Consider the following 27,929-nt stretch of genomic DNA (forward strand, 5'->3'; position numbering starts at 1 on the left):
ACAAACTGGGCAACACAATATTAATGGGTGATTTCAATTACCCCAATATTGACTGGGTAAATGTAACATCAGGGCATGATAGGGAGGTAAAATTCCTTGACGAAATCAAGGACTGCTTTATGGAGCAGCTGGTTCAGGAATCAACAAGAGGAGAACAATTCTAGACCTAGTCCTTAGTGGAGGGAATGATCTGGTGCAGGAGGTAATGGTGCTGGGGCTGCTTGATAACAGTGATCATAATCTGATCAGATTTGATATTGGCTTTGGAGTAAGTACACACAGGAAATCCAATACGTGAGTATTTAACTTTCAAAAAGAGGACTATCATAAAATGAGAAGAATGGTGAAAAAAAATTAGAGGAGCAGCTGCGAGGGTTAAAAGTTTACATCAGGCGTGGATGCTGTTCATAAATACCATCCTGGAAGCCCAGGCCAAATATATTCCGTGTATTAAAAAAGGAGGGAGGAAGACCGAACGACAGCCAGCATGGTTAAAAAGTGAGGTGAAGGAAGCTATTAGAGCTAAAAGAAAATCCTTCAGAAAATGGAAGAAGGAACAGACTGAAAATAATAAGAAACAGCATAAGGAATGTCAAGTCAAATGCAAAGCGCTGATAAGGGAAGGCTAAGAGGGACTTCGAAAAAAATATTGCATTGGAGGCAGAAAACACATAGTAAGAATTTTTTTTAGGTAAATTAAAAGCAAGAAGCCAGCAAAAGAATAGGTTGGACCGCTAGATGACCAGGGGTAAAAGGGGCAATCAAGGATGGGAAAGCCAAAGTGGCGAGATTAAATTAATTCTTAGCTTCGGTCTTCACTGAGGAAGATTTGGTAGAGATGCCGGTGCCAGAAATGATATTCAAAGCTGACAATTCAGAGAAACTGAATGAAATCTCTATAAACCTAGAGGATGTAATGGGGCAATTTGACAAATTGAAGAGTAGCAAATCTCCTGGACCAGATGGTATTCATCCCAGAGTACTGATAGAATTGAAAAATTAACTGGTGGAACTATTGTTAGTAATATGTAATTTATCTTTAAAATCGAGTGTGATACCAGAAGGTTGAAGGGTAGCCCATGTAATACCGATATTTAAAAAAGGTTCCCAGAAGGGATCCGGGAAATTATACACTGGTGAGCTTGACGTCAGTGCTGGGCAAAATGGTAGAGACTATTATAAAGAACAAAATTACAGAACAATTCAAAAGCATGGATTAATGAGACAACGCCAACATGGATTTAGTGAAGGGAAATGTTGCCTCACCAATCTATTACATTTGAAGGGGTGAACAAACATGTGGATAAAGGTGAGCCAGTCTGGAATATCAAAAGGCGTTTGACAGAGTACATCATGAAAGACTCCAGAAGAAATTGGAGTGTCATGGGATAGGTGGTAGTGTCTTATTGTGGATTTAAAACTGGTTAAAGGATAGAAAACAGAGAGTAGGGTTAAGCGGTCAGTATTCTCAATGGAGAAGGGTAGATAGTGGGGTTCCCCAGGGGTCTGTGCTGGGACTGCTGCTTTTTAACATATTTTTAAATGATCTAGAGATGGGAGTAACTAGTGAGGTAATTAAATTTGCTGATGACACAAAGTTATTCAAAGTTGTTAAATTGCAAGAGGATTGTGAAAAATTACAATAGGACCTTACAAAACTGGTAGACTGGGCGTCTAAATGGCAGATGACGTTTCATGTGAGCAAGTGCAAAATGATGTCAGTGGGCAAGAGGAACCTGAACTATAGATATGTAATGCAAGGTTCCACGTTAGGCGTCACCGACCAAGAAAGGGCTCTTGGTGTCGTCAATGATACATTGAAGCCCTCCGCTCAGTGTGCTGCAGCTACCTAGAAAGCAAGTATAATTTTATATATTATTAGGAAAGGATGTTATAATGCCTTTGTATAAGTCCATGGTGCAACCACACCTCGAATATTGTGTTCAATTTTGGTCACCGCATCTCAAAAAAGAGATAGTGGTATTAGAAAAGGTACAGAGAAGGGCGATGAAAATGATAAAGGGGATGGGACGACTTACCTATGAGGAAAGGCTGAAGCGTTTAGGGCTCTTCAGCTTGGAGAAAAGACGGCTGAGGAGAGATATGATAGAGGTCTATAAAATAGTGAGTTGAACAGGTAGACGTGAATTGTTTACTCTTTCCAAAATTAGTATGACTAGAGGGCCTGCATTGAAGCTACAAAGTAGTACATTTAATATGAAACTGAGAAACTTTTTCTTCACTCTACGTGTAATTAAACTCTGGAATTCGTTGCCAGAGAATGTGGTAAAAGCGGTTAGCTTAGTGGGGTTTAAAAAGATCTGGACAGCTTCCTAAAGGAAAAGTCCACAGACCATTATTAAATTGAAGAGTTGGGGAAAATCCACTGCTATTTCTGGGATAAGCAGCATAAAATGTATTGAACTTTCTTGGGATCTTGCCATGTATTTGTGACCTGGATTGGCCACTGTTGGAAACAGGATCCTGGGTTTGATGGACCTTTGGTCTGTCCCAGTGTGGCAATACTTATGTACTTGGGATTCTGAGTGGAATCTTGGTACTCTTTGGGGTTCTACATGGAATGTTGCTACACTTTGAAATTCTGCATGGAACCTTGTTATTCTTTAGAATTCTAGAATCTAATCTTGCTATTCTTTGGGGTCCTACATGGAATGTTGCTACTCTTTGGGTTTCTGCCAGGTACTTGTGACCTGGATTGGCCACTGTTGGAAACAGAATCCTGGGTTTGATGGACCTTTGGTCTGTCCCAGTGTGGCAATACTTATGTACTTATGGCCAGCATGTTTGCTTGTTTTTTTCCCCAAAATCTAAATATTGTTGTCTCTGTCACTCAAGCATAAATAATAGTCCAGTTCATTATCAGGCTTTAAAGAATAAAATGACACGGGGGCACAGTTTGTCCCCATCCCCGTGGAATCTGTCCTTTTCCCCATCCCTTCCCCGTGGGCTCTGTCCCTATCCCTGCATCATTTTCTGGCATACTGCCAAAAGTCCAGAGGGCTGACCATTTAGGAAAGAGTGAATGGTACTCTCTCATCCTCAGTTGAAAATATAGCTGAGAGTAGGACCCCTGACCACTAATACTGCATCAAACAAGCCTTTTTACATAAGTATTGCCATACTGGGGCAGACCGAAGGTCTATCAAGCCCAGCATCCTTTTTCCAACAGTGGCCAATCCAGGTCACATGCTGGTTATCCTAGAAATAAGCAGTGGATTTTCCCCAAGTCCATTTTAATAATGGTCTATGGACTTTTCCTTTAGGAAGCCATCCAAACTTTTTGTAAACTCCACTAAGCTAACTGTTTTTACTACATTCTCTGGCAATGAATTCCATAGTTTAATTACATGTTGAGTGAAGAAACTTTTTCTCCGATTCATTTAAAATGTACTACTTTGTAACTTCATTACGTGCCCCCCCCCCCCCTAAGTCCTAGTATTTAAAATGTGAGCAAATGCGAAGTGATGCATGTGGGAAAGAGGAACCCAAACTATAGCTATGTAATGCAAGGTTCCACATTAGGAGTCAGTGACCAGGAAAAGGATCAGTACATAAGTAATTAAGTATTGCCATAGTGGGATAGACCGAAAGTCCATCAAGCCCAGCATCCTTTTTCTAACAGTGACCAATCCAGGTCACAAGTACCTGGCAAGATCCCCAAAAAGTACAATACATTTTATGCTGCTTATCTTAGAAATAAGCAGTGGATTTTCCCCAAGTGTCTATGTGCCATGATTGATGATACATTTAAACCCTCTGTTCAGTGTGCAGTGGTGGCAAATTTAAACAAAACTATTATAATACCTTTGTATTGCTCCATGGTGCGACCGCACCTTGAATACTGTGTACAATTCTGATCACATCTAAAAAAAAAGATAGAGTGGAATTAGAAAAGGTACTGAGAAGAGCGATGAAAATGATAAGGGGGTTGGGATGACTTCCCTATGAGGAAGGTGCATTTTTATAATATACCAGTGCATTCCACTTTTCAGTGCTTTTCATTGCTGCTCCATCTTCCCAACCAGTTGGTACATTCGTGCTGTCCAATTTCGACTCCAATCTTATTTCCAATCTCCCTTCTTAATGTCCTACATTGTTCTTCATGTCTTCTTCTTCTACAAGCACGTCTTGTTTGCAATTATTATTGCTGCTTCAGGAAGAGTTTTCTCATGCGATTTCCCCTTCCAAGATGGCCGCAGTATTTAAACAGTATGTGGATGTGTTCTTATGCCCTTTGATGGCACAGATTCCGTCACACATAAAAGATTCCACATATTTTTTTGAACCAGTTGGCAGGACAAAAAATTACTAGTACAACGATTTTGGCTACATTAGATGTGCGGGCATTATATACCTCAATTCCCCAGAAAGAAGCCTTGGAAGTGACAAACAGGGCGTTGGATTCTAGGGAAAGACCATGGCAGGTTCCCACCGGGTTCCTGCAACGATTGAACTAGCATTAACAAACAATTTTTTTTCTGTTTGATGATTGGTTATATTTGCAGGTATTGGGTATAGCTATGGGGGTGACTTTTGCCCCCTCCGTAGCTAACCTGTTTCTGGCAAACATTGAAAAACAGTATGTGTACACATCCTCTAAATTTCACAAGGTAACTTACTGGGGCCGATATGTTGATGATATATGTGTAATATGGGAAGGAACAATTAGTGAACTGGAACAATTTGTAGAAGAATTAAATCAATGTCATCCAACCATCAAATTTGACTGCAATGCACATCATGAATGTGTGAATTTTCTTGACATATGGAGCCAAAAAGGGGGTCAAAGGGTCTATATAGAAATATACACCAAACCGACTGACTGCAATTCATTGCTGTCGTTTGATAGCATGCACTCTAAACATTTAGTTACTAGTTTACTGTTCTCACTATTCCTAAGATATAGGAGAGTGTGCAATACCACTCAAACATATTGGGCAGAATCTGAAGAATTAAAGAACAGATTTATAGACAGGGGGTACCCTTCCAAATTGTTCAAAAAGGCACAAAAAAAGTGCGGTTCAATGAGAGGAATTGGTTATTGAGCCCAAGTAAAAGGGACAAAAAAGACAAGCAGTCTAAAATGGATTGCATTTTGAAATATACTGAGCAATCAGAGAAGGTGGCAGTGACCATTAAAAAACATTGGAGGGTCCTCCAAACACATGAAGTCTTCAGAGAACAGAAAAGCAATGGTATTCTACAGTAGGAATACAAATATTCAAGATACAATATGTAGATCGGATGTGTGGAGTAAACAGGAAGTGATTAAAGGGTATAGCAGAAAATGTGGTAAATGCTGTATCTGTCCTAACATAATAGAAGGCACAACATTGGTATGGCAACATGTTCGAAAACGGATTGAAACGAGGGATTACACAAATTGTGAGTCTACAAACGTCATATATGCATGTAGATGCTCTTGCAGTATGATCTACATTAGACATACGTCTCGTAAATTCAAAACGAGAATAATTGAACACAGACATGGAATTACTAATAAAAGAGTGGAAGCACCAATGGCACAGCGTTGTATAGTGTTTTAATTTCCCCTCTTTTAGACCTCTATCTGACTCCTTCACACGGGGGACTGAAGGTACTTATTCCATATAACAGGTTCTGTATAGTTTCTCTAACCTCCATTGTCACCCAATCATAAGGGGGTCTGTTCTGGGGTGGCATTAGGAGCCGTAATTGAAAACTAATTCCCATAACTACTGCTTTCTGTTTTTCTAGATCTAGGTATATTCTGGACCATTTATGTTCCCACATAAATCTTATTAAATATCTGTCTAAGTTTCTGCAAAGACTGAGTGTCACTTGTATATGATCTACCTTGTAGGCTAAATGTTAGGTAAAGAGAAGACAGAATCTATAAAAATAGAGACAGAGATAGGTTTAGATAAATAGATACATTTTATTTCTTACCCAAAGACAAGTCTTCAAATTGGTACAAATACAGACATCAGATTCTGGTTTCAACCGCACAGGGCTTCGCCGTCTGACTGAAGCCTTGGAGAAGAGACTCTCAAACTGAGCCAAACTCTCCCCTCTTTTATACTCTATCTTCTCCATAGAAGTGAATGGTGAGATACCTAGCTCCTAATATGTCTCAACTTCCGGAGATCATACTTTCCCATGCGATCTGCTATCTGATGTGCCCACCTCCTTCCGTTCTCAGCTACTGCTAATTATCAACATGTTTTGGGAAGCGTTGAGATAACAGTTTCACATCTTCCGGCTGCAATACTTTTCATACCTTTCTCATGAACTCTGTATTACCTCTGTATCATTGTATACCAAAACTAATAAGCTCCATTTTATTCATCTGATCTTTCATTACAGGTGCTATATTTGAATTAAAAATTGTACCAATTTGTGGCAGAACTCATTGTTCAGACCTGCTTTTTGCAGATTCTTCAAATATTACATCATTTACTTGTTGTTTGGCCTGGTCAGTACTTTTTCAGTTGTTTTTAGGCTGCATAGCTTTGGCCAGCAATATTCCAGTGGTAGCCTTAAAGCTAGGCCATATATTAACATTCCCCTCTTCACCCTATCCCATAGGGTGACACCAGGGTTAACGTACCTTGGTACCATCCATTCCAGAAGGTATTCTATGAGGCCATCAAATTATCTGAGTCTTAAGATCAACTGGTACAATTTGTTTAGTTTTCGGTTGAGACCTACTCAAACCTGTAGCGAGAAATGTTTTTATGAATGGGACTAATCCATGAGCTCATTTACAAAATCTCATGACATATAGGTATGCGGGTAATAGTAATTTCAGGTGGATCATACTAATAGGCTGTTTAAGGTTGTAGGTATTCAGAATCCTAAAACAGGTCAGGATTCCTGGACCTTACTAGTACTCATCATTGGCATCCAATCATGAGCACTAATAAGTGGATAGCAAGTATGACCTGGAAGTATGGGAAGCATTGTATATATCCGTTACCCCTCTTGGAGCTTAGTCAAACCTACAGAAAGACATGCGGCTCAAGTAAGCCTACACCAAAGTTAAACAATTGCATAACAGGTTGATACTAACAGAGTTTACATCTACATTATGATATCTTAGCTAGTATTAGGGTTTGATGTTACCCTTGTATCTGAACAATATCAATTTTCACTTTAAATTACATAAACAGAAATAACGGGAAAACTCTTAGAAAAACAATTAGAACAATAAAGGAAATAATAGGAAATAATAGGAAAATAAAAATAAAACCTTTTCAATATCTAGACAGGATTGTTGCTAAACTGAAAATAAAACAAAATATGAATCTATAATGTCCATAAACAGCAACAGTAGTTCTCAAATTAAGTATCAGTTCTAAATTCTCTTTCATCGATCATGGTTGAGGCGGTGGAAGCGTTGAAGAATCTGGAAGATCTAACAGGGCTGGATTTTCAGGCTGGCTTGCTGAAGGAAGTTGCCGGTCTTGAGATGGTTAGGCTCGTAACATCTGCGGCTGAGTAAACACGTATATCTTTCACATGGACCCAAGACTTGTGGTCCAGTAGTTTGCAAGGTGTAAAGGTCATTGCCACAACCTTGGGGGATCTAACATCATTTGGGCCAGGATAGATCTTGAAGATGTACTTGTGGTGTACAAACTGGGATCTTTCCATGTCTTTATTCTAGGCATGCAAAAGGGAACCCAGAAGGGTTCAATAATGAAAAGCCAATTTACATAAATAGCAAGACAGATTGGTAATTATTACAAAGGCATGATCAAATAACAATGGTAAAGTATATGGAACAAAAGAGAAAAACAATTAAAATTTAGAGATGATGGTAAATGTTCAATTATTGATGTATGGAGGGCAATGCGTCGCCATTTATCGCCAATAGATATGGAATCTTCACCTACGATGACTACCATTCACCAAGGGTTGAGCCCTCAGCTGCAGGAGGCCAGCAGGACTTACGAGTTAGAAGGGTAGAGGCCAAAGCTTTGTGTAACTCCAGCAAGTGGAGAGCCTATCTCTTTTGCTCATGGACCAATTGATGCATCTGTCGAAACTCACGCTGAATAATGTCTCGTTTCTCACACCAGGTAATGTTGGGGTCTGTGCATCTGTCTTTTAATTTAGCGATTCTTTGCTGCAACATAGCTCTTCTTTGCTAGCAGTCGTCTCCTCGGTAAGGGACGTCAACGGAATTCCGGTATCCATCTGGGGAAAGGCAAACGTTAAACAGACCAGTAGTGCAATTTATGTGGTAAGCTTATTGAAAGAAGTCAGAATGCTAGGAGGCGGGCTGTGGGTATAAATGGGGTTCAGGAAGGAGGCATGGTAAGAAACAAAGCATCGAGAATGAAAAAATTAAAAAAAAAATTAAAAAAATTAAAAAAGATTAAAATATTTAAAAAAAAGCACCCTGAAGGGTGTAAGATAAAAATAGGCTTAAAAGAAAAATAAAAATAAAACAAAATATGATATATCTGAATTGTAACAAGGCATATTCAGATGGCAATGCAAGAAAAAGGTTCCTTGAAAAAGACAAATGAAAAAAACATTCAAAAGTGCAGACACCAGTGATTGACCTCACATAGAGTTTAAGTAACCTTTTTCAATCAGTCAAAGAAGTAGGGAAAAGCATATCGCTTTAAGACAAAGCCACCACGTGGTAAGAATTAGTTGAAGCAAGGTGTTAGTTAAATACACAAAGCATAAATTCCAGGACCGCTGCACACAAATAATGTACACCAGTTCTTCTCACAATCACTCACAGTGAAAGACAGAGAGATAAAAAGAGTAATAGTTGCTGTTTTGAATAGAAAGGAATCAGAAAGTGGAGTGTATAATTTTCCTAATTTATGTCTGAAAGCTTCACCAATTCTCAGTCCAAGAATACTATAAAATCTATGATCAGCGCAAAATGCTCCCCCAAATGGCCAGTTCAAGGGAATATTTCTCGCATTTATTCCATATAATCGGATAATGGTTATTTAATATTTTGCTTTCTTGGACAAGGAAATAATGAAAAGCCTTCAGATATCACACATACCATAGAGAGATTTCAAAAATGAAGGCTTTATATTCATGAAAAAATTAAAGAAGTGAATGTCACATCAATTTAAACAGCATAACAGTTAAAGCAGAAAACATTTTTTTTTTTTTTTTAAATGTGCAATACACAGCTTTTATTAAAAAGGGATCCCGTATAAAGTAAAATGGCATAAATAAGTCAGTTCAGGTATACATATAAAAAACATAAAATGAACATCCTCTGGGGATCGCTCACCCCTGCAGTTGATAAGAACTCCCCAGGGAAGGTATGCATAGAAACAAATAAATAACTTGCTGACTTAGTTAGGTCATTTGTATGGTACCATAAATATACACTTGCTATTAAACCTAGAGAAATATAAAATAAAGACATGTTACCTGTAATGGAAACAGAAACATCAAACCAACACATATACAGAGAAATGGTTACCGGATACTAAATGAGGAGCCGAGTAGTTTTGAGTAACTGAGAGCAACAAAATCAAATCGTGTTCGGATTACGCCTAGTCATTATGGGGTGGGTAATATTGATCCCTAAATCTGTGGTCACTGCGGACGGTGTTGATCCGGGTTCCATAAAGGGAATGACTGCCGTTCAGGGGGATTTTGACGGATCTGCGATTTTCTAAATCTATATGGCTGTGTCTGAAGACATTCAGCAGCATAATGACCGTATTGTTGGCAGCGATAACAGAGCACATCAGGATAGCGATCAGGGCTAGGCCAGGAACGATAGTCTCGTTGTCGCCTAGTATCTCCAAGAGGGCCCCTTGGGGGACCTCGCTGGGGTTGAGAGCGACGACCTCTTTCTTCAGGGTAATCAATTCTACGGTCTGGGCGGTAGGGCCGTGGGCCCTAATTTCGGGTGTTATTGTCATAGCGTTGATCAGCATACATAACAATAACAGGGGGAGAAGTGTTAGGAGTATTGGTATTGGTGTCAGAGCTCTTAGAGGCTCTTTTCTCTTTGAGATCTTCAGTCTGTAGCACCTCCAAGTTAGTGTGTACTGTCTTACGATGTTGGGCTTCATTTTGCTTGCTTTTAATAAGTCGTCTGCAATGATGAAGGATGTGTTCACGAATTTTAGGCCATTTTTCTAATTGGAGACCCACGGTGTTCTCTAACTTAAGTTTAATTTCTGAAGGTAAGGTTCCCTTCAGTAAATGGTAGAATACTGGGAGGGCATTATCAGAGTCAAATTTTTCCTCTGTTTCTTCCTTATAAAGGTCTTGGAGTCTGAGTAAATAGGCCTCAATAGGCTCTGAATCCATTTCCCATCTTTGGGAAGTGATAACCGAAAAGTCTTTAAGGGTCGGATACATGGTCCGGATTTCCTGGAATACTTTTGTCTGAATTTCAGTCAAAGGATTACCATCATACTGAGTATCTGTAACAAATTTTGCATAGCCCGATTGAGTAAATATGTCAGTGACACTAGCGTGTGGGGTTCTGCCCAGGAGCGCTTTTATATCGCCGACTGATAGAGTAGTCCCCAGGGTTATGTCCTGTAATTTCTTTAACCAGCGGTTACCTCCCTGTGCAATATCCGGGAGCTGTAGTATGAGGCTATTCAATTCAACAGCTGAAAGTGGGGTGTATTCCGTATGAGGGACACCACCTGACATTTTATTCAGCAGGGGAAAAAGTTTCACTGATTTAAGGAGATCAATCGAGGTGGTTGGGGGAAACTGATTCTCATACTTTTTCCAAACCTGAAGACCTTGGATTAGATAGAGGGTTGTTTTCTGATCCCAATGGGGGTCGGGGTGGTCATAAATTAGATCTCTTACAAGTGAAAGCTTGTCAGAACGTAAGGATCCTTCACGTGGGAAGAGAGCGGACTGGGGCTGAAGCGCCTCAGACCATCCTGCAAGGTTGTCAACCCATGGGTGAACATAATGCCATGAATTCTCATGCAAAGCCACATATTGGGTAGGTGTGTTAGGTGGACCAGATAGGATGGGTTCTGTACTGATATTCAGTCTTGTAGGGTGTTGGGGATTGTCAATGACTGCAAGGCAGCGGCTAGAGCCTTCATCAGTAAGATAACTGTGAGGATCGCGCTGTCTGGTATGATGAGAAATAAGATCATGGTGTTGAGGAAACTCAGATTTTGGTGCAACAGATACCACGGTGTCCGGGGTATCAGGGTGCGGTTGCGTTGTCAGGGACTTGTGTAAGGAACGAAGTCCTTCTGAAACAAACGCGAGGCCATCTCCCATACTAGCCAATGTGTGATCGTATTGTTCTTCCGAGGGGACTGGGGTATTAGGTAACGTGAAACGAGGTGAATCGTCTGCAAGGGAAGGGATTACTTCACTATCTGAAAAAGAGGAGAAATGGAACATCGGAGGAGGCTCGTTTCGAATATCCTCTATGTCCGATTTTGTGGGGAGTTGTTGTTTTAAAACTTCCCATGCTTCGTCTAATGGGGAGAGTCTAACCTTCGGTCGCTCCTTATTAGCTGGTTTGGCTGGGAGTACCAAGGGACGCATTGGCCGTGCACCTAACGTGTCCCATCTAGGAGGAATAGAACACTGAGGTTCTAGAATGGGCATTGAAGGGTTCACTGGAGCAGGGGGTGGTTTAATGAAACCCCGATCATAGAGTTCCTGACAAATAGCCCGTGTCTGTGTAGCAGGACTACATGGAATGAAACCCATTTGTCGTAATTGGGACAGGATAGACTGTAGGGGTTCAGCGGGCAAGGGACCAGTTTGGACAGAGGAGTCAAAATGTAGTGGTGGAGGTGATGTTTGAGTTGTGTGCCCCATATATGGGTAGGTAGTCGTTTGGGTGGTCATGTGTGAGGTCAATCCTGATCCTAGCCCAGGATAGATGGAGGTTTGGGCAGCCACGTCAATTTGACTGTTAGTAGGGTGCTGGATGGTGGCCAGAACCGATGGGTTCGGGACACAAGGATATTGCTCAATAATGGGTGGGGGTATTTCCATCTCATAGCCTCCAAGAGTACGATATACATGAGGCGGTGGTGGGGTTAGCGTCTGGGTTGTTGCTTGCATCGTTGGAACAGTAGTAATAGTAGGCAATTGGGCGGTGGTCGTGGCCACTGGGGTTATTGAAGGGGTTAAGGGCGTCTGGGTTTGTACTGACCCCTGAGATATTGGAATTGGGTCTTTTTGTGATGAGGGAAGAGATAGATCAACTACACCGGCAATGTGTACGGTAGTAGGTGGGTCAAATTTCATAGGAGCGGGAGATATCGCAGGCAGCGAGGGTATCACTGTCTGAGATCCTTGAGATAAGGGGGTCTGTGTCTGAGATCCCTGAGAAATCGGTAGCTGAGGTTTATCACAATATCCTGAGGGTATTGGTGTATATCCCACTGCACATGGTAAAAGCTTGGTAGTACCTGCAGCATCATAAGGTGGAGGGGCGGTAGGTGTTACTGCCTCTTGGTAAGGGGCTTGATCGCAAGCAGACTTCGCTAGGGCTCTGTCATGCTGGTTTTGTGCAATAAGTATAAATTTATTAATAGCAGCTAAATGCTTATCCCTAGATTTTCCTGTTTTGTTGGATTCATTATAGCAAACCAAGGCTTGGAGCTTACCCTGATCGAATGAGCCCTTTTTTGGCCATTCCAATCCCGGGTCTTTAGCAGACCAAACGGTATGCCAGGTTTGACATAGACGGGAAAGTTCTTTTCTATCAGCGGGGAAAAAGTTGAGAACTCTTTCCAGGGGGCTAGTGGAGGACTGAGTGGACATAATGGAATTAGGAATAAGGGGAAAACAATCCACATAGGGGGCGGTGTGCAGTGTAAAATGGCAAATTAAATCTCAAATTGGATCCTAGTTCAAAGAATTATAATAGGTACCTCTATAAATATATATAGATAAAAAGGTGCAAAAGAAGATCATTCAAAGGAAAACATGCATCATGCGTATAGAAAACACCTTTATACTCACGCGTCTTCAAGAGCGTCCCAGAAGTGGAACCTAAAACATAAATTACTAATTGGCGGAAAGCCCCATGCTTTTACCGCAGGTTATATTAACAAAGAAATGATAGCCATGAACATGAGAATAGTGCAGGAGTCAGTTGTGTCACTTACTATATATAACCTACTCTAAAAATACTGCCCTCCAGAGTATGCTTCTATAGAAATTGACCATGGGATAACACTCGCCATGAATTTTGACATGGGATAACACTCGCCATGTGATGGGACTACACTCGCCTGGGATCGCACATGGGATAACACTCGCCATGAATTTGGATATGGGATAACACTCGCCATATTGAAAACCCCAAAAGTGGGGGAAGCAAAAACTCCAAAAAAAGATTTTAGCGAACAGCGAAAATAAGTTCTCTAAAATTAAAGGGCAGCGATCTAATTGGTTTTCGCCGGTTAGAAATATGGGAATACACTCGCCATATATGGGAATACACTCGCCATTTTGTCGCTAACCCCCAATAGATGCTTAAATATTCGTCTAGAAGAGAACAAAAATTTAGGGCCCCAGTCAACCTGTCTAAATTTGCAACTAAAGGATTTTAGACGTCTCTGTATATCCCCAGCGCGCATCTGTACCGGTAACTTCTATATGGGCAATAGTCCAATTCAGTGAATGCAGGCCATTCCGAAAATAGAATGGGGTTCTGCTTAAAATCTAATAATTGCGATACCGTCATCCACCTTCGATGGATGTAAGCCCCAGGCATCGATATCAAACCCAATAGTTATAGCGTGACACTGGTATATAAGAAAGTATAGTATGTTCCAGGGAAAAGCCCCTGAAAATTACTATAGAAGTGGTAGAAAAATAGAGAGAAAGACGAAATATTCCAAGGCAAAACAAAACAAATGTAAGCTCTTCGGGGAAGGCACAGTCACAAAAAAGTCATTAGTTGGAACACATTAGCCAGAACTAAAAATGCCAAAGACATCACTTGTCATGCAGCAATGGAAAATAGAATTTTCCATCCAACAAGCCAGTGAAAGGAAACACCGATTTCAACAAAAGGCAAGAAAATGTATATTAACAAAGACATATTAAATATAAGAGAAGCATATAAATCAATAAATTTTGAAACAGGACACCAGAATCGTGGTGTAAAGATGACAAGCTCATACCCATAAATATACACTCAGAAAAGGGACATAGTAAATAAAATAAACCCGAATGCAATGGCAGGAAGCTTTTGTGACTAAACAGGTGAAAGGGGAAAAAGAACAAATTAAAACATGTGATTCTTACATCAAGAACTTCCAATGATACGGCATAAAACATACATACTAGTCAGTGACTGAAATGATATGTCTAAATGATGACAAACAGAACAGCTGCAGCATTAGAAGGAAAGAGAAGGTTGGGTTATAAAGGACCAACAGGAAATAACTGAAGTGAAACAACGCTGTATTCTCATGGCACGCAGCCATCATCTTCTCAACCGGAAAGGTAAAACATATTTTATATGCATATCTATTAAGGTAAAAGCAGAGAAATGCTTCTATATAGTACAGAATATTTATACTATCATATAAGTTATACAAAGGATTATCTAGCTCTTAATGTAACAATAAACCATTGTAATTTTATGTGACTTTCTGTGTTGGATCTTGGTTCATATCAAACTTATTATAAAGACTTACACAATTTAACTCTTTATAGAATCATATTATTTAAAAGTGATTGTCATTCTCAGGACGTGGAAATATTCATCAGGAAATATTATAACCTAGCTCATTATTACAAATGTTTAAAATAAGCCAGTCCAGGCTGTATGCAGTCGGAGGACGAAACCACAATGCAAGCGAGGAAGTGCAGTATTTCCTGTAGATAACGTTATAATATAGTCAGGCTCACCGATGATTAAAAAGTATTAAAAAGCATCCTGAAAAAAACTAACACGATAGTACGGTGCAGGGGCAGGGGCTGTAACTTATATTTCTTTTAAACGAGCACACCATTAAAACAGAGCACCCCTGTGTAAATGACTGTTTAACTTGTACCACTTCAGCATAGAACAGGGACAAAAAAACGAACGGAAAAGGGGGAGGAAAAAAAAAATCACTTTCTGAGCTTTTAAAAGTGAACTGTAGAGCCTCCTCTGCCGAAGCAGTGCTGGACTGATAAGGCAGCTAAAGTGGGCAAGCTTCCCAGAATCTCATGTCCTTGAGATAGTGAACTACAGCACTTGTTAGGGAAAACCTTTAAAAGCTACAGAAAGAAATGGCAGTTTCAGAAGCCTGAATAAGGATATTAAAAAAATGTGAGAAAAAGGGGTTTAGAACTTACAGCTCTTCGGGCAAGTTTATTCGAAGCCCAAGAGGGAGTATATAATCAAGACTCACACCACATGGGACTGAGAAGGAAAAGGGATAGTTTTATAGGGAATAAAAAAAAATGATTTCTAGTTTGCACAGGAAGCCAAAAAGGTGTATGTAAGGTGTTAAGTTACCCCAATTGGTATCGTGCGGGCCACACCCTTATAAATTTTACACGGACCACGAACAGTCGGTAGAGCATCAGAGAGGAGGGCAGGGAGGATTATTGTGGCCGAAAAGGGGGACAAGACCAAAATGTTGTAAAGGAGGGGATTCAGATTGGACTTAAGGGAAAAAGAACGGCTATGGGGGGGGGGGTGAAAGCACAGAACTAAGCAGTTGTGAAAAAGAGCAATCAGGTGAACTACGCAGTAGATAATAAAAGACAGGAAATGCGCTTCAAAGTGAAAAAGCCAAGCCAGATTTTGACAGGTGGAAGCCGGTGCCTTGTATGACAGCGGCATACAGAGATAAGAACCAAGAAAAGCAGAGACGGAACAGTATAGTTCCAAATCAGACGAAGTGCAGAGACACACACAAAGATGTAAAAGGAAAAAAGGACGGAATAAGAGATACTACGCAGTTATTCATAACAACTGAAAAGATAGCACTGGAGCATAAGATAGAAACTATATATCTGTAGAGAGATGAGGGGAAAACAGCAGTTGGACGACGGTAAGCAGCCAAGCTGAACACTGTTTTCAGCTGAAAAGGAAAGAAAGTTGTAGAAAGTCCAACCGAAAGAATGAGGAGGAATAGAGTAAAAGGGACAGTCCCGAGACATTAAAAAATCTCGTGGATAACTGTTTCAGCACAAGATCAAAAGTATGTGTCGCACACACAGAGTGAAGGCAATAGCAGATGTGGAAAGGTGGGGGCTGTCAGTACTAGGAGCAGAGAAACCAGAAGGATTTTAGAGGAGAGCAATCTGAAAGCGTGCTGTTCTCCCAGAGTAAAGAAAATTCCCCCGAGACGGGAACATACAGAAGAGAAAAGACTAATAGGAAGAGGTAGGCAGAAGAAGTTAGGATGAAGGAGAACAGGAAAAGGGGGAAAAAACAGAATGCATAGTGAGGACAAGGATTTGATACGGAGGGATTAAGACAGAACACAGGGTGGGAATGGGAAACAGAAAAATGCGCAATCTCTGAGGATTGTTAAGCGAGAATGCTAGCATAAAGACCAATCCAAAGATTTTGAACATTGAAATAAACTTACGGCAAACCCCAAATCGCAGTCGCCTGGATTCGGTGTTATGCACCATTCACACAACAAGCACAGTCTTGCGCACATCACGCAAATCAAAGAGATGGACAGGATAGGAGAAAGAAAAGAGGGTGAGAAAGAACAGAACAGAATATTGAAAGACAGAAACGAAGGTTTGACCACAAATAGAGATCAGCGTAGTCAAGGGCAGAGAAACAGGTGTGTTAGGTCAGCGCAGGGCATGAAGACATTCAGGGAAGAAAGTAAAAAGACAGAAGAATAGAAGAGTATTTAAAGTAGGGGTGAGGACGGACAGAACATTGGTGCCCAATACCCCTGAAGTGGGCAGTGTCCGTGATAGGGGAAAAATGAAGGAATAACAGCAGGGAGATTGGGGAAGGAAAGATAAGAGAAAAAATAAAGTCATAGAAAGAAAACATAGAACCTTTGAACGCACAAAATTAAGTATCCCCTCTTGCGTTCAAAGGAAGATAAAGAAGGATAGAGTGAACGGTCAGCGTACGGCTGGTCACCACTGTTTTAATTTCCCCTCTTTTAGACCTCTATCTGACTCCTTCACACGGGGGACTGAAGGTACTTATTCCATATAACAGGTTCTGTATAGTTTCTCTAACCTCCATTGTCACCCAATCATAAGGGGGTCTGTTCTGGGGTGGCATTAGGAGCCGTAATTGAAAACTAATTCCCATAACTACTGCTTTCTGTTTTTCTAGATCTAGGTATATTCTGGACCATTTATGTTCCCACATAAATCTTATTAAATATCTGTCTAAGTTTCTGCAAAGACTGAGTGTCACTTGTATATGATCTACCTTGTAGGCTAAATGTTAGGTAAAGAGAAGACAGAATCTATAAAAATAGAGACAGAGATAGGTTTAGATAAATAGATACATTTTATTTCTTACCCAAAGACAAGTCTTCAAATTGGTACAAATACAGACATCAGATTCTGGTTTCAACCGCACAGGGCTTCGCCGTCTGACTGAAGCCTTGGAGAAGAGACTCTCAAACTGAGCCAAACTCTCCCCTCTTTTATACTCTATCTTCTCCATAGAAGTGAATGGTGAGATACCTAGCTCCTAATATGTCTCAACTTCCGGAGATCATACTTTCCCATGCGATCTGCTATCTGATGTGCCCACCTCCTTCCGTTCTCAGCTACTGCTAATTATCAACATGTTTTGGGAAGCGTTGAGATAACAGTTTCACATCTTCCGGCTGCAATACTTTTCATACCTTTCTCATGAACTCTGTATTACCTCTGTATCATTGTATACCAAAACTAATAAGCTCCATTTTATTCATCTGATCTTTCATTACAGGTGCTATATTTGAATTAAAAATTGTACCAATTTGTGGCAGAACTCATTGTTCAGACCTGCTTTTTGCAGATTCTTCAAATATTACATCATTTACTTGTTGTTTGGCCTGGTCAGTACTTTTTCAGTTGTTTTTAGGCTGCATAGCTTTGGCCAGCAATATTCCAGTGGTAGCCTTAAAGCTAGGCCATATATTAACAATAGAGAAAGGTCATACATTTGATCAATTGGCTTTCATGATAATAGAGAAGATACAACAGGGCAAGAGAGGGAGGGGACATTAAAAAACGCCTATGGCAGAAAGAACAACGACTGATTTACAAGTATAAAACTGTAGCACCACATGGCCTGAATAAAAATGTGGAATGGAAGGCATTCTATTAAGAAGGAATAGCCCTTTAAAGATTTCTTCTTTGGGATTGGTCAGGCCAGGAAGGCGTCTGTTTAAATACCGTGGCCATCTTGGAAGGGGAAATCGCATGAGAAAAAGAACTCTTCCTGAAGCAGCAATAATAATTGCAAAACAAGACGTGTTTGTAGAAGAAGAAGAAGAAGAAATGAAGAACAATGAAGGAGATTAAGAAGGGAGATTGGAAATAAGATTGGAGTCGAAATTGGACAGCACAAATGTACCAACTGGTTGGGAAGATGGAGCAGCAATGAAAAGCAGAGTGCCCCAAGATATAACCCAGCAAAGATACAAGCAGTTAAGATAAGTGAACAGCCAAGATTGGGACTGTCCATCTAGATAATCGCCTTGACTACTGTAATCTACTCCTCACTGGCCTCCCTCTTAACCATCTATCCCCCCTTCAATCCATTCAGAACTCTGCTGCGCGTCTTATCTTCCGCCTTGACCGATATACGCATATCACCCCTCTCCTCAAGTCACTTCACTGGCTCCCGATCAGGTACCGCATACAGTTCAAGCTTCTCCTACTAACCTACAAATGCACTCGATCTGCAGCCCCTCAATACCTCTCTACCCTCATCTCCCCTTACACTCCTACCCATAACCTCCGCTCACAGGACAAATCCCTCCTCTCAGTACCCTTCTCCACCACCGCCAACTCCAGGCTCCGCCCTTTCTGCTTCGCCTCACCCTATGCTTGGAATAATCTCCCAGAGCCCATTCGCCAAGCCCCCTCCCTGCCCATCTTCAAATCCTTGCTCAAAGCCCACCTCTTCAATGTTGCTTTTGGCACCTAACCATTACACCTCCATTCAGGAAATCATCTAGACTATCCCAATTTGATTGACTGCACTTTAGATTGTAAGCTCCTTTGAGCAGGGACTGTCCTTCTTTGTTAAATTGTACAGCGCTGCGTTGGCGTAACCCTGGTAGCGCTTTAGAAATGTTAAGTAGTAGTAGTTATAAGTGAAAGAAAAAGGCAAAGAATTGATATTTAGTCACATGTTAGATTTCAAGGTTGAAGGAACATATCTCTCTCACAGTAAGGGTGTGTAGTAGTGACGAGAAGACCAGGTACCCATAGTTTTTTCTCCTTATTTAGGAGTTTTTTTTTTACATTGGTTGTGGGCACTACTGCCACAAGAAATAAGAAAATAAAATAAAGACCGATGGTAGAAATATATGTCCAATGTTAAGCGATGGCGCTCTTGTACAGGAGCAAGTATTCTTTGTAGAATAAGCCACACTGGGTAGCGCTGAGGTCCTGGGTTGATAAAATAAGATGAATATGTAATACCATTGGATAACTAGATGGGAAGCTCTGAAATAAATTAAAAAGCAACCTTGTGTCCTGCACGTTTTAAGGCAACTGAAAACAGCTTTACACTTGCTACAGATGGACCAACATGGCTGCAGGTTTGCTTTGTTTTGAGTGGATGGGGATGACGGCTGCGCTGGGAAGGGGAAACGGAGATTGTCCCGCTCGGCTTCCAGACAGACGCCACACGTGTTGACGTCATCAGTTGAGTGCGGCGCGGAGCACTAATTGAACGTCATTTCCGGCTGGAGAGTGACTCCCACGTGGTTTATTACTAGTGCCCTGCTGCTGTGGGTCTGGGAAGATGTCGGCGCTGGACCGTGTGGTGTGAGTTGGGGGACGATGCGGAGGTGGAGGGGGGAAGGTCCCCCCCCCTAAACCTTTTCCTGCCTCCCCTGTATCATTTCCTCTGATCCTTTCTTCTTCCTTCTTTTTTTCCATCTATCCTACACTTCCTTTTCTTTCACCTTCTTCATCTTCCTGGCTAAGAGGCTGCTAAGCTTTTTATTTTCTATCCAGGTTACCTGGTCCCTCAGTGGGGTGATGATACTCCCATTCCTACCTCATTAGCACTGACTTTATTGCCAAGAATGTGTAGCTATTGATGCAAAATTATGCAAGTTTGGAACATTAAGGGGTTTTTTTTGTGTCTTTTACTATGCAAAAAAAAAAAAAAGTATTCTTAAAAAAAAAAATTCTACTTCTGTTCATCTTTCCCTAGTAATGATATTGTCGGCACAGCACACTGCAGAGGGGATGTGCCTGAGCCTGGGACCAAAACAACGGTAGTCAGCACTGCAAGCAGTGGGTTCGGGTAAATAGGTATTGCCATACTGGGACAGACCAAAGGTCCATCAAGCCCAGCATCCTGTTTCCAACAGTGGCCAATCCAGGTCACAAATACCTGGCAAGATCCCCAAAAAGTACAAAACATTTTATACTGCTTATTCCAGAAATAGTGGATTTTCCCTAAGTCCATTTAATACCGGTCTATGGACTTTTCCTTTAGGAAGCCGTCCAAACCTTTTTTTAAACTCCGCTAAGCTAACCGCCTTTACCACATTCTCTGGCAACGAATTCCAGAGTTTAATTACACGTTGAGTGAAGAAAACTTTTCTCTGATTCGTTTTAAATTTACTACATTGTAGCTTCATCGCATGCCCCCTAGTCCTAGTATTTTTGGAAAGCGTGAACAGACGCTTCACATCTACCCGTTCGTTCAACTCCACTCATTATTTTATAGACCTCTATCATATCTCCCCTCAGCCGCCTTTTCTCCAAGCTGAAGAGCCCTAGCCGCTTTAGCCTTTCCTCATAGGGAAGTCGTCCCATCCCCTTTATCATTTTCGTCGCCCTTCTCTGCACCTTTTCTAATTCCATTATATCTTTTTTATTTATTTATTTGTACCCCACATTATCCCTCCTATTTGCAGGCTCAGTGTGGCTTACATAGTACCGTAAGATTATATTGTGGACAAATGATGTGGGTGTGTGTCAGGCTTCATGAGGGTCGAGGAACGAAGGTTGTAGATTGTCCGGTACGATCATTAGTGTTGCTTGGTGTGGGGATTTACATTGGATCGGTGGGGTAAGCCTTTTTGAAGAGAGTGGTTTTCAGTGATTTCCTGAAGGTTAGGTGGTTATGGATTGTTTTCACAGCTTTTGGGAGTCCATTCCATAGTTGTGCCCTTCTGTAGGAGAAGCTGGATGTGTAGGTTGTTTTGTATTTAAGTCCTTTGCAATTTGGGTAGTGTAGGTTTAAGTATGATCGTGATGATCCGATTCTGTTTCTGGGTGGTAGATCTATGAGGTCTGTCATGTATCCTGGGACTACGCCGTAGATAATTTTGTGTCCGAGAGTGCAGATTTTGAAGGTGATCCGTTCTTTGATTGGGAGCCAGTGCAGCTTTTCTTGGAGGGGTTTAGCACTATCGAATCGTGTTTTACCGAATATCAGCCTGGCTGCTATGTTTTGGGCGGTCTGGAGTTTTTTTGGGAGTTCTTTACATCCCGCATAAATTCCATTGCAGTAATCTGCATGGCTTATTACCATTGAGATTGTAAGCTCTCTTGAGCAGGGACTGTCCTTCCCCATGTTTAAACTTGTACAGCGCTGCGTAACCCTGGCAGCGCTATAGAAATGCTAAGTAGTAGTAGTGATTGTATTAGGTTTCGAAAAATTTCCCTCGGGAAGAAAGGTTTTACTCGTTTAATTTTCCACATTGAATAGAACATTTTCTTTATTACGGAGTGTACTTGGCTCTCAACGGTAAGATTGCGGTCGATTGTGACGCCAAGTATTTTTAGGCTGTTTGAGGTAGGGAGGGTGTGTCCTGGGGTGTTTATGGTTGCGGGCTGTGTTGAGATGAGAGGATGAGGCAGTGTGTTTTTTCAGTGTTCAGTTTCAGTTGGAATGAATTTGCCCAAGAGTCCATGATTTCACGGTTATTTCTGTCACGTCATGTCTGAAGGGAATGTAGATTGTAACATCGTCTGCGTAGATGAACAGGTTGAGGCCTTGATTAGATAAGGATTTTACCAGTGGGATCATCATCACGTTGAAGAGTATTGGTGATAATGGTGATCCTTGAGGTACTCCGCAGGCTGCTTTCCACAGTGGTGATATGTTTGAGTTTGATTTTACTTGGTATGTTCTGGTGGTTAGAAAACCCTTGATCCAATTAAGTACATTTCCAACTATCCCGAAGTGGTCGAGGAGTCTTAGTAGTATATGGTGGTTTACCATGTCGAATGCTCTCGACATGTCGAATTAGAGGAGAAGTATACTTTTACCTGTGGCTATTTCCTGCTTGAGTTTGACCAGGATCTTGAGTTTTGGATCTTGCCGGGTATCTGTGACCTGGATTGGCCACTGTTAGAAACAGGATGCTGGGCTTGATGGACCTTTGGTCTTTCCCGGTATGGCAATACTTATGTATTTATGTAACTTGTCCATGTATTCTGTAAGTTGTTTGGTCACCAAGCTCTCCATCAGTGTGATTACTAGTGGGATGGATGCAACTGGGCGGTAATTTTTTTTTTTTGTTGTTACATTTGTACCCCACGCTTTCCCACTCATGGCAGGCTCAATGTGGCTTACATGGGGCAATGGAGGATTATGTGACTTGCCCAGAGTCACAAGGAGCTGCCTGTGCCTGAAGTGTGAATCAAACTCAGTTTCTCAATTGGTGAGGTTGCTTGTGTTTTTCTTAGTGTCTTTTGGTATTGGGGTGAGTAGGATGTTACCATATTCCTCGGGGAAGAGACCTTGTTGTAGCATGAAGTTTAGGCGGGATGTGAGGTCTGCTGTGAAGCAGTCATCAGTAGATGACTGGGGCATGTATCCAGTTTGCAGTGGGTGTTGGCGAACCTGTGAGTCGCTTGTGTAACTGATTCAGTGGTGAGGAGCTGGGTATCCTCCAGGGATTACGTCCAGGTCGTTGAAGAAGTTTTCGATGGTGGTGCTGTGGTGAGGAAGTGTGCTGCGTAATTGTTTGAGATACGGCAACCAGAATTGAACACAATATTCGAGGTGCAGTCGCACCATGGTGCAATACAAAGGCATTATAACATCCTCATTTTTGTTTTCCATTCCTTTCCTAATAATACCTAACATTCTATTTGCTTTCTTATCCGCAGCAGCACACTGAGCAGAAGGTTTCAACGTATCATCAACGATGACACCTAGATCCCTTTCTTGGTCCATGACTCCTAACGTGGAACCTTGCATGACGTAGCTCTAATTCGGGTTCCTCGTTCCCAAATGCTTCACTTTGCACTTGCTCACATTAAATGTCAACTTCCATTTAGACGCCCAGTCTCCCAGTCGCGTAAGGTCCTCTTATAATTTTTCACAATCCTCCCGCGATTTAATGACTTTGAATAACTTTGTGTCATCAGCAAATGTAATTACCTCACTAGTTACCTTTATCTGTAGGTCATTTATAAATATGTTAAAAAGCAGCGGTCCCAGCACAGAGCTTGGGGAACCCCACTAACTACCCTTCTCCATTGAGAATACTGACCATTTAACCCTACTCTCTGTTTTCTATCTTTTAACCAGTTTTTAATCCACAATAGAACACTAGCCGGTTGGTATTTTGTATCTGGATTTTCAAAAGGTGTTTGACAAAGTACCTCATGAAAGACTTCAGAAGAAATTGGAGAGCCATGGGATAGGAGTTAGTTTTTAGTAATTTCCGGAAGTTTAGGTGGTCGTACGTTGTTTTTACGGTTTTTGGTAATGCGTTCCACAGTTGTGTGCTCAAGTGGGAAAAGCTGGATGCATAAGTTGATTTGTATTTAAGTCCTTTGCAGCTTGGGTAATGGAAGCTTAGGTATGTTCGTGTTGAACTGGATGTGTTTCTAGTTGGTAGGTCAGTGAGGTCTGTCATGTATCCCGGGGCTTCGCCGTAGATAATTTTGTGAACCATGGTACAGATTTTGAAAGTAATATGTTCTTTGGTAGCCAGTGCAGTTTTTCGCGTAGGGGTTTTGCGCTTTCAAATCGCATTTTTCCAAATATGAGCCTGGCTGCCATGTTTTGAGCGGTCTGAAGTTTCTTTAAGATTTGTTCTTTGCATCCCGCATAAATTCCGTTGCATTAATCTACGTGGCTTAGCACCATTGATTGTATCAAGTTGCGAAATATTTCCCTCGGGACGAATGGTTTCACACGTTTGAGTTTCCACATTGAGTGGAACATTTTCTTAGTTGTGGATTTCACATGGCTCTCCAGTGTGAAGTTACGATCCAAGGTGACTCCAAGGATTTTCAGGCTGTCTGAAATGGGGAGGGTATAATCTGGTGTGCTTATACTTGTGGGGTTTTCCGCATTGTATTGAGATGAAAGGATGAGACAATGTGTTTTTTTCTGAGTTGAGTTTTAGTTGAAATGCATTTGCCCATGAATCCATGATGTTCAAGTTGAGCTTCATTTTGTTGGTGATTTCTGTAAATTTTCCATTGTAGGGAATGTATGTAGTGACATCGTCTGCATAGATGAGAGTTGAGGCCTTGGTTGGATAAGGACTTGGATAGTGGTGTCGACATTAGGTTGAAGAGGATCGGTGATAGTGGTGAACCTTGAGGTACTCCACAGTCTGCTTTCCACTGTGGTGATATGTTTGAATTTGACTTCACTTGATATGATGATGAGTGGAGTGGAACGGGTAGACGTGAATCGTTTGTTTACTCTTTCCAAAAATACTAGGACTAGGGGGCATGCAATGAAGCTACAAAGTAATACATTTAAAACGTATGTGAGAAAATGTTTCTTCACTCAAGGTGTAATTACACTCTGGAATTCGTTACCAGAGAATGTGGTAAAGGCAGTTAGCTTAGCCAGGTTTAAAAAAGGTTTGGATGGCTTCCTAAAGGAAAAGTCCATAGACCATTATTAAAATGATGCGGGGAAAATCCACTACTTATGTCTAGGATAAGCAGCATAAAATGTATTGAAGTATTTTGGGATTTTGCCAGGTATTTGTGACCTGGTTTGGCCACTGTTGGAAATAGGATGCTGGGCTTGATGGACCTCCCCCTCCCCAGACTGCACCTCAGAAACCACTGATATTCAGCACACACAATCCCCAACTGTCCCCCTCTCACACATACCCACACGCAGACAGGCTTAAGTCTTGAGTGCTGTATCTCAAAAAAGGGATAGCGGAATTAGAAAAGGTTCAAAGAAGAGCAACCAAAATGATAAAGAGGATGAAACTCCTCTTGTATAAGGGAAGTGTAAAGAGTACCTGCGTATAAAGTGTACAGTGCTGTGTACATCTAGTAGCGCTATAGAAATGATTAGTAGAAGTAAGTTAGGGCTCTTCAGCTTGAAAAAGAGACGGATGAGGGGAGATATGATTGAGGTCTACAAAATCCTGAGTGTTGTAGAATGAGTAGAAGTTAATCGATTTTTTTTTACTCTTTCCAAATGTACAAAGACTGGGGACACTCGGAAGTTACATGGAAATACTTTTAAAACAAATAGGAGGAAATATTTTTTCACTCAGTGAATACTTAAGCTCTGGAACTCTTTGCCAGAGGAGGTGGTAACAGCGGTTAGCGTATGTGGGTTTTAAAAAGGTTTGGACAAGTCCCTGGGGGGGAAGTCCATAGTCTGCTATTGAGACAGACATGGGGAAGCCACTGCTTGCCCTGGGATTGGCAGCATGGATTGTTGCCACGATTTGGATTTCTGCCAGGTACTTGTGTCCTGGATTGGCCACTGTTGGAAGCAGGATACTGGACTGGATGGACCATTGGTCTGACCCAGTATGGTTATTCTTATGTTCTTATGTTTATTAGCATACAGAGCAAACCCATTGAGAGAGTTTCTCCAAGGCAGCTCAATGCAGACCTCTATCATGAACTAAAAGCAAGGGTCCTACATAGAAACAGAGAAAATGACAGCAGATAAAAGCCATATGGCCTGTTCAGTCGGCCCATCCATATCATCCACTATCTTTCCCCTCCTAAGAGATCTCACATGCCTGTCCCATGCTTTCTTCAATTCAGGTATAGCTTTCGTATTATTAATATGAATGATATGGTTTTTTTTTCTTACTGTTCACAAAGTATATTCCATAAAAGTATGAACAGCAAAGCTGCAAGGAGAGGCTTCTTGAAAGTGCAGTTTCTTGTTTGCATTCACACATGAGCACATAACGAAAGTCTTGACCTATGTCTAAAGGCCTTCTAGACACCTGTTTAAGCAGGCTTTATCATTAGGAAAGAGATCAGGATGCAGCTCGGCCAATCCCATTGTGCTTTTAGCGGGGGCAGTAACGCTTCATTTGTTTCTTCTTGTAGGAAACCCAAAACGAAAAGATCCAAGAGGTTCCTGGAGAAACGGGAGCCTAAACTCGTAGAAAATGTCAAAAATGCCATGCTTCTGAAAGGAGGCAACGCCAACTGTACAGTGACGCAGGCGCTGAAAGATATTGTAAGTATCTGCAAATGGATAGGGCGCTTAGGTTACCCTGATTGGAAGTGGGTAAAGGAGACACAGGGAGGGAGTGCACATTATCTCTTTGGATTTTAAGCGACTCTGATCATTTGCGTTGCACTTTCGTACTCTTGGCTGTCTTAAAGTAGCGAAGTTGTACTGCCAGCCAGCAGGTAATTGTGCACTGTGCATGTCCTCCCTTGGGGATGCCTGCGAGAGTGTCTCATCACTGCCTTCCTTCTCTTGTAACCCAAAAGTTCTCTGAGGAGTGGGGGATAGAGAGGGAACTTGTGAAGGAGATCAGAGGTGTATTTCAGCACCGGACACTTTACAAGAATCCTTTGCTGTTGAAATGCTGCTTTAAGAATTAACTCCAAAAAAAGTCAATCCCTTATTAGTATGAACCAGGTATTTACTGAAAACAGACGCATAAGTAATATTAATATAGTATATTAGAATGAAGAGCCAAAAAGAGAGTTCAGTATAGTCTCATTTGTGCCCCGCGCTTTCCCACTCATTGCAGTACATCCCTATTCCTACCCCTCCCTATACACTTTCTCCCACACTTAACAACACGCTAATCCCAATACACACCCTCCTCCCACTCCCCTACCTCTACCATCCTCCTCCCCCCTTACCTACCCTCATCTAAACGATCACCTCTTTATCTACTATATTACAGCCATATCATTTCTATGTCACTTTGTAAACCTGATATTCTATGTAAGCCGCATTGAACCTGCTAATAAGTGGGAAAACGCGGGGTATAAGTGTTATAAATAAAAATAAATAAATATTCAGTGAGTCTAGCCGTGAATACGGCTCAGTATAAAGGTCTATACGTCATGTGATTACTCTCTATATTTATGACTCTAAACTTATATGTGAAAAACTAAATCAAGTGACGTGAAATAAATCAGAATCTACAAAAATACATGCGTTATTCAGTATATGTCACAAAAAGACTCTCTAATCCATAGGGTACAATTTGTTTGTCCTATAAGGTAACCCCCAAAAAGGAGAGGATAAACGTGATGATGATAGATAATGTAAAGCACTGGAAGATATAAAGCTAACAGGAGCAGACTTATCTGTATTCTCAGCTTAGTCGCTAATACACTGAAAGTTTCCCAATGTCCTACAGAAATTTCTGTTTCAAGATTTCTTCCTCAGGGACGGCTTGACTCACTGAATATTATGCTCGGCTGTAGGTTCAGCCTATACTGAACTCTCTTTTTAGTTCTTCACTCTTGTTTTGTTTTGGGGTTCAGCGACCCCTGGGTTCTGTCTGGTACTGGAGTTCAGCTGTCCAGTGGCAGAGAGAACCTCCAAGGAGGCTGGATTGACCTCAAATCTGACTCCATCTCTAAAT

General features: G+C 41.3%; 1 protein-coding gene across 1 annotated transcript in view; it reads left to right on the forward strand.

Annotated features, from left to right (window-relative positions):
• The first annotated feature begins 19,849 nt into the window (after window positions 1–19,849).
• Window positions 19,850–27,929, forward strand: part of RPF2 (ribosome production factor 2 homolog) — a 43,576-nt gene continuing 35,496 nt past the window's right edge. Inside the window, exons 1-2 of the mRNA XM_030195669.1 lie at window positions 19,850–19,935; window positions 26,422–26,554. Of these exons, the coding sequence (XP_030051529.1) occupies window positions 19,913–19,935; window positions 26,422–26,554 (156 nt within the window). The 5' untranslated portion in view covers window positions 19,850–19,912. The remainder of the gene's footprint in view (window positions 19,936–26,421; window positions 26,555–27,929) is intronic.

Source organism: Microcaecilia unicolor, chromosome 3, assembly GCF_901765095.1.
Source record: "Microcaecilia unicolor chromosome 3, aMicUni1.1, whole genome shotgun sequence".
In the NCBI taxonomy this organism is placed as follows: Eukaryota; Metazoa; Chordata; class Amphibia; order Gymnophiona; family Siphonopidae; genus Microcaecilia; species Microcaecilia unicolor.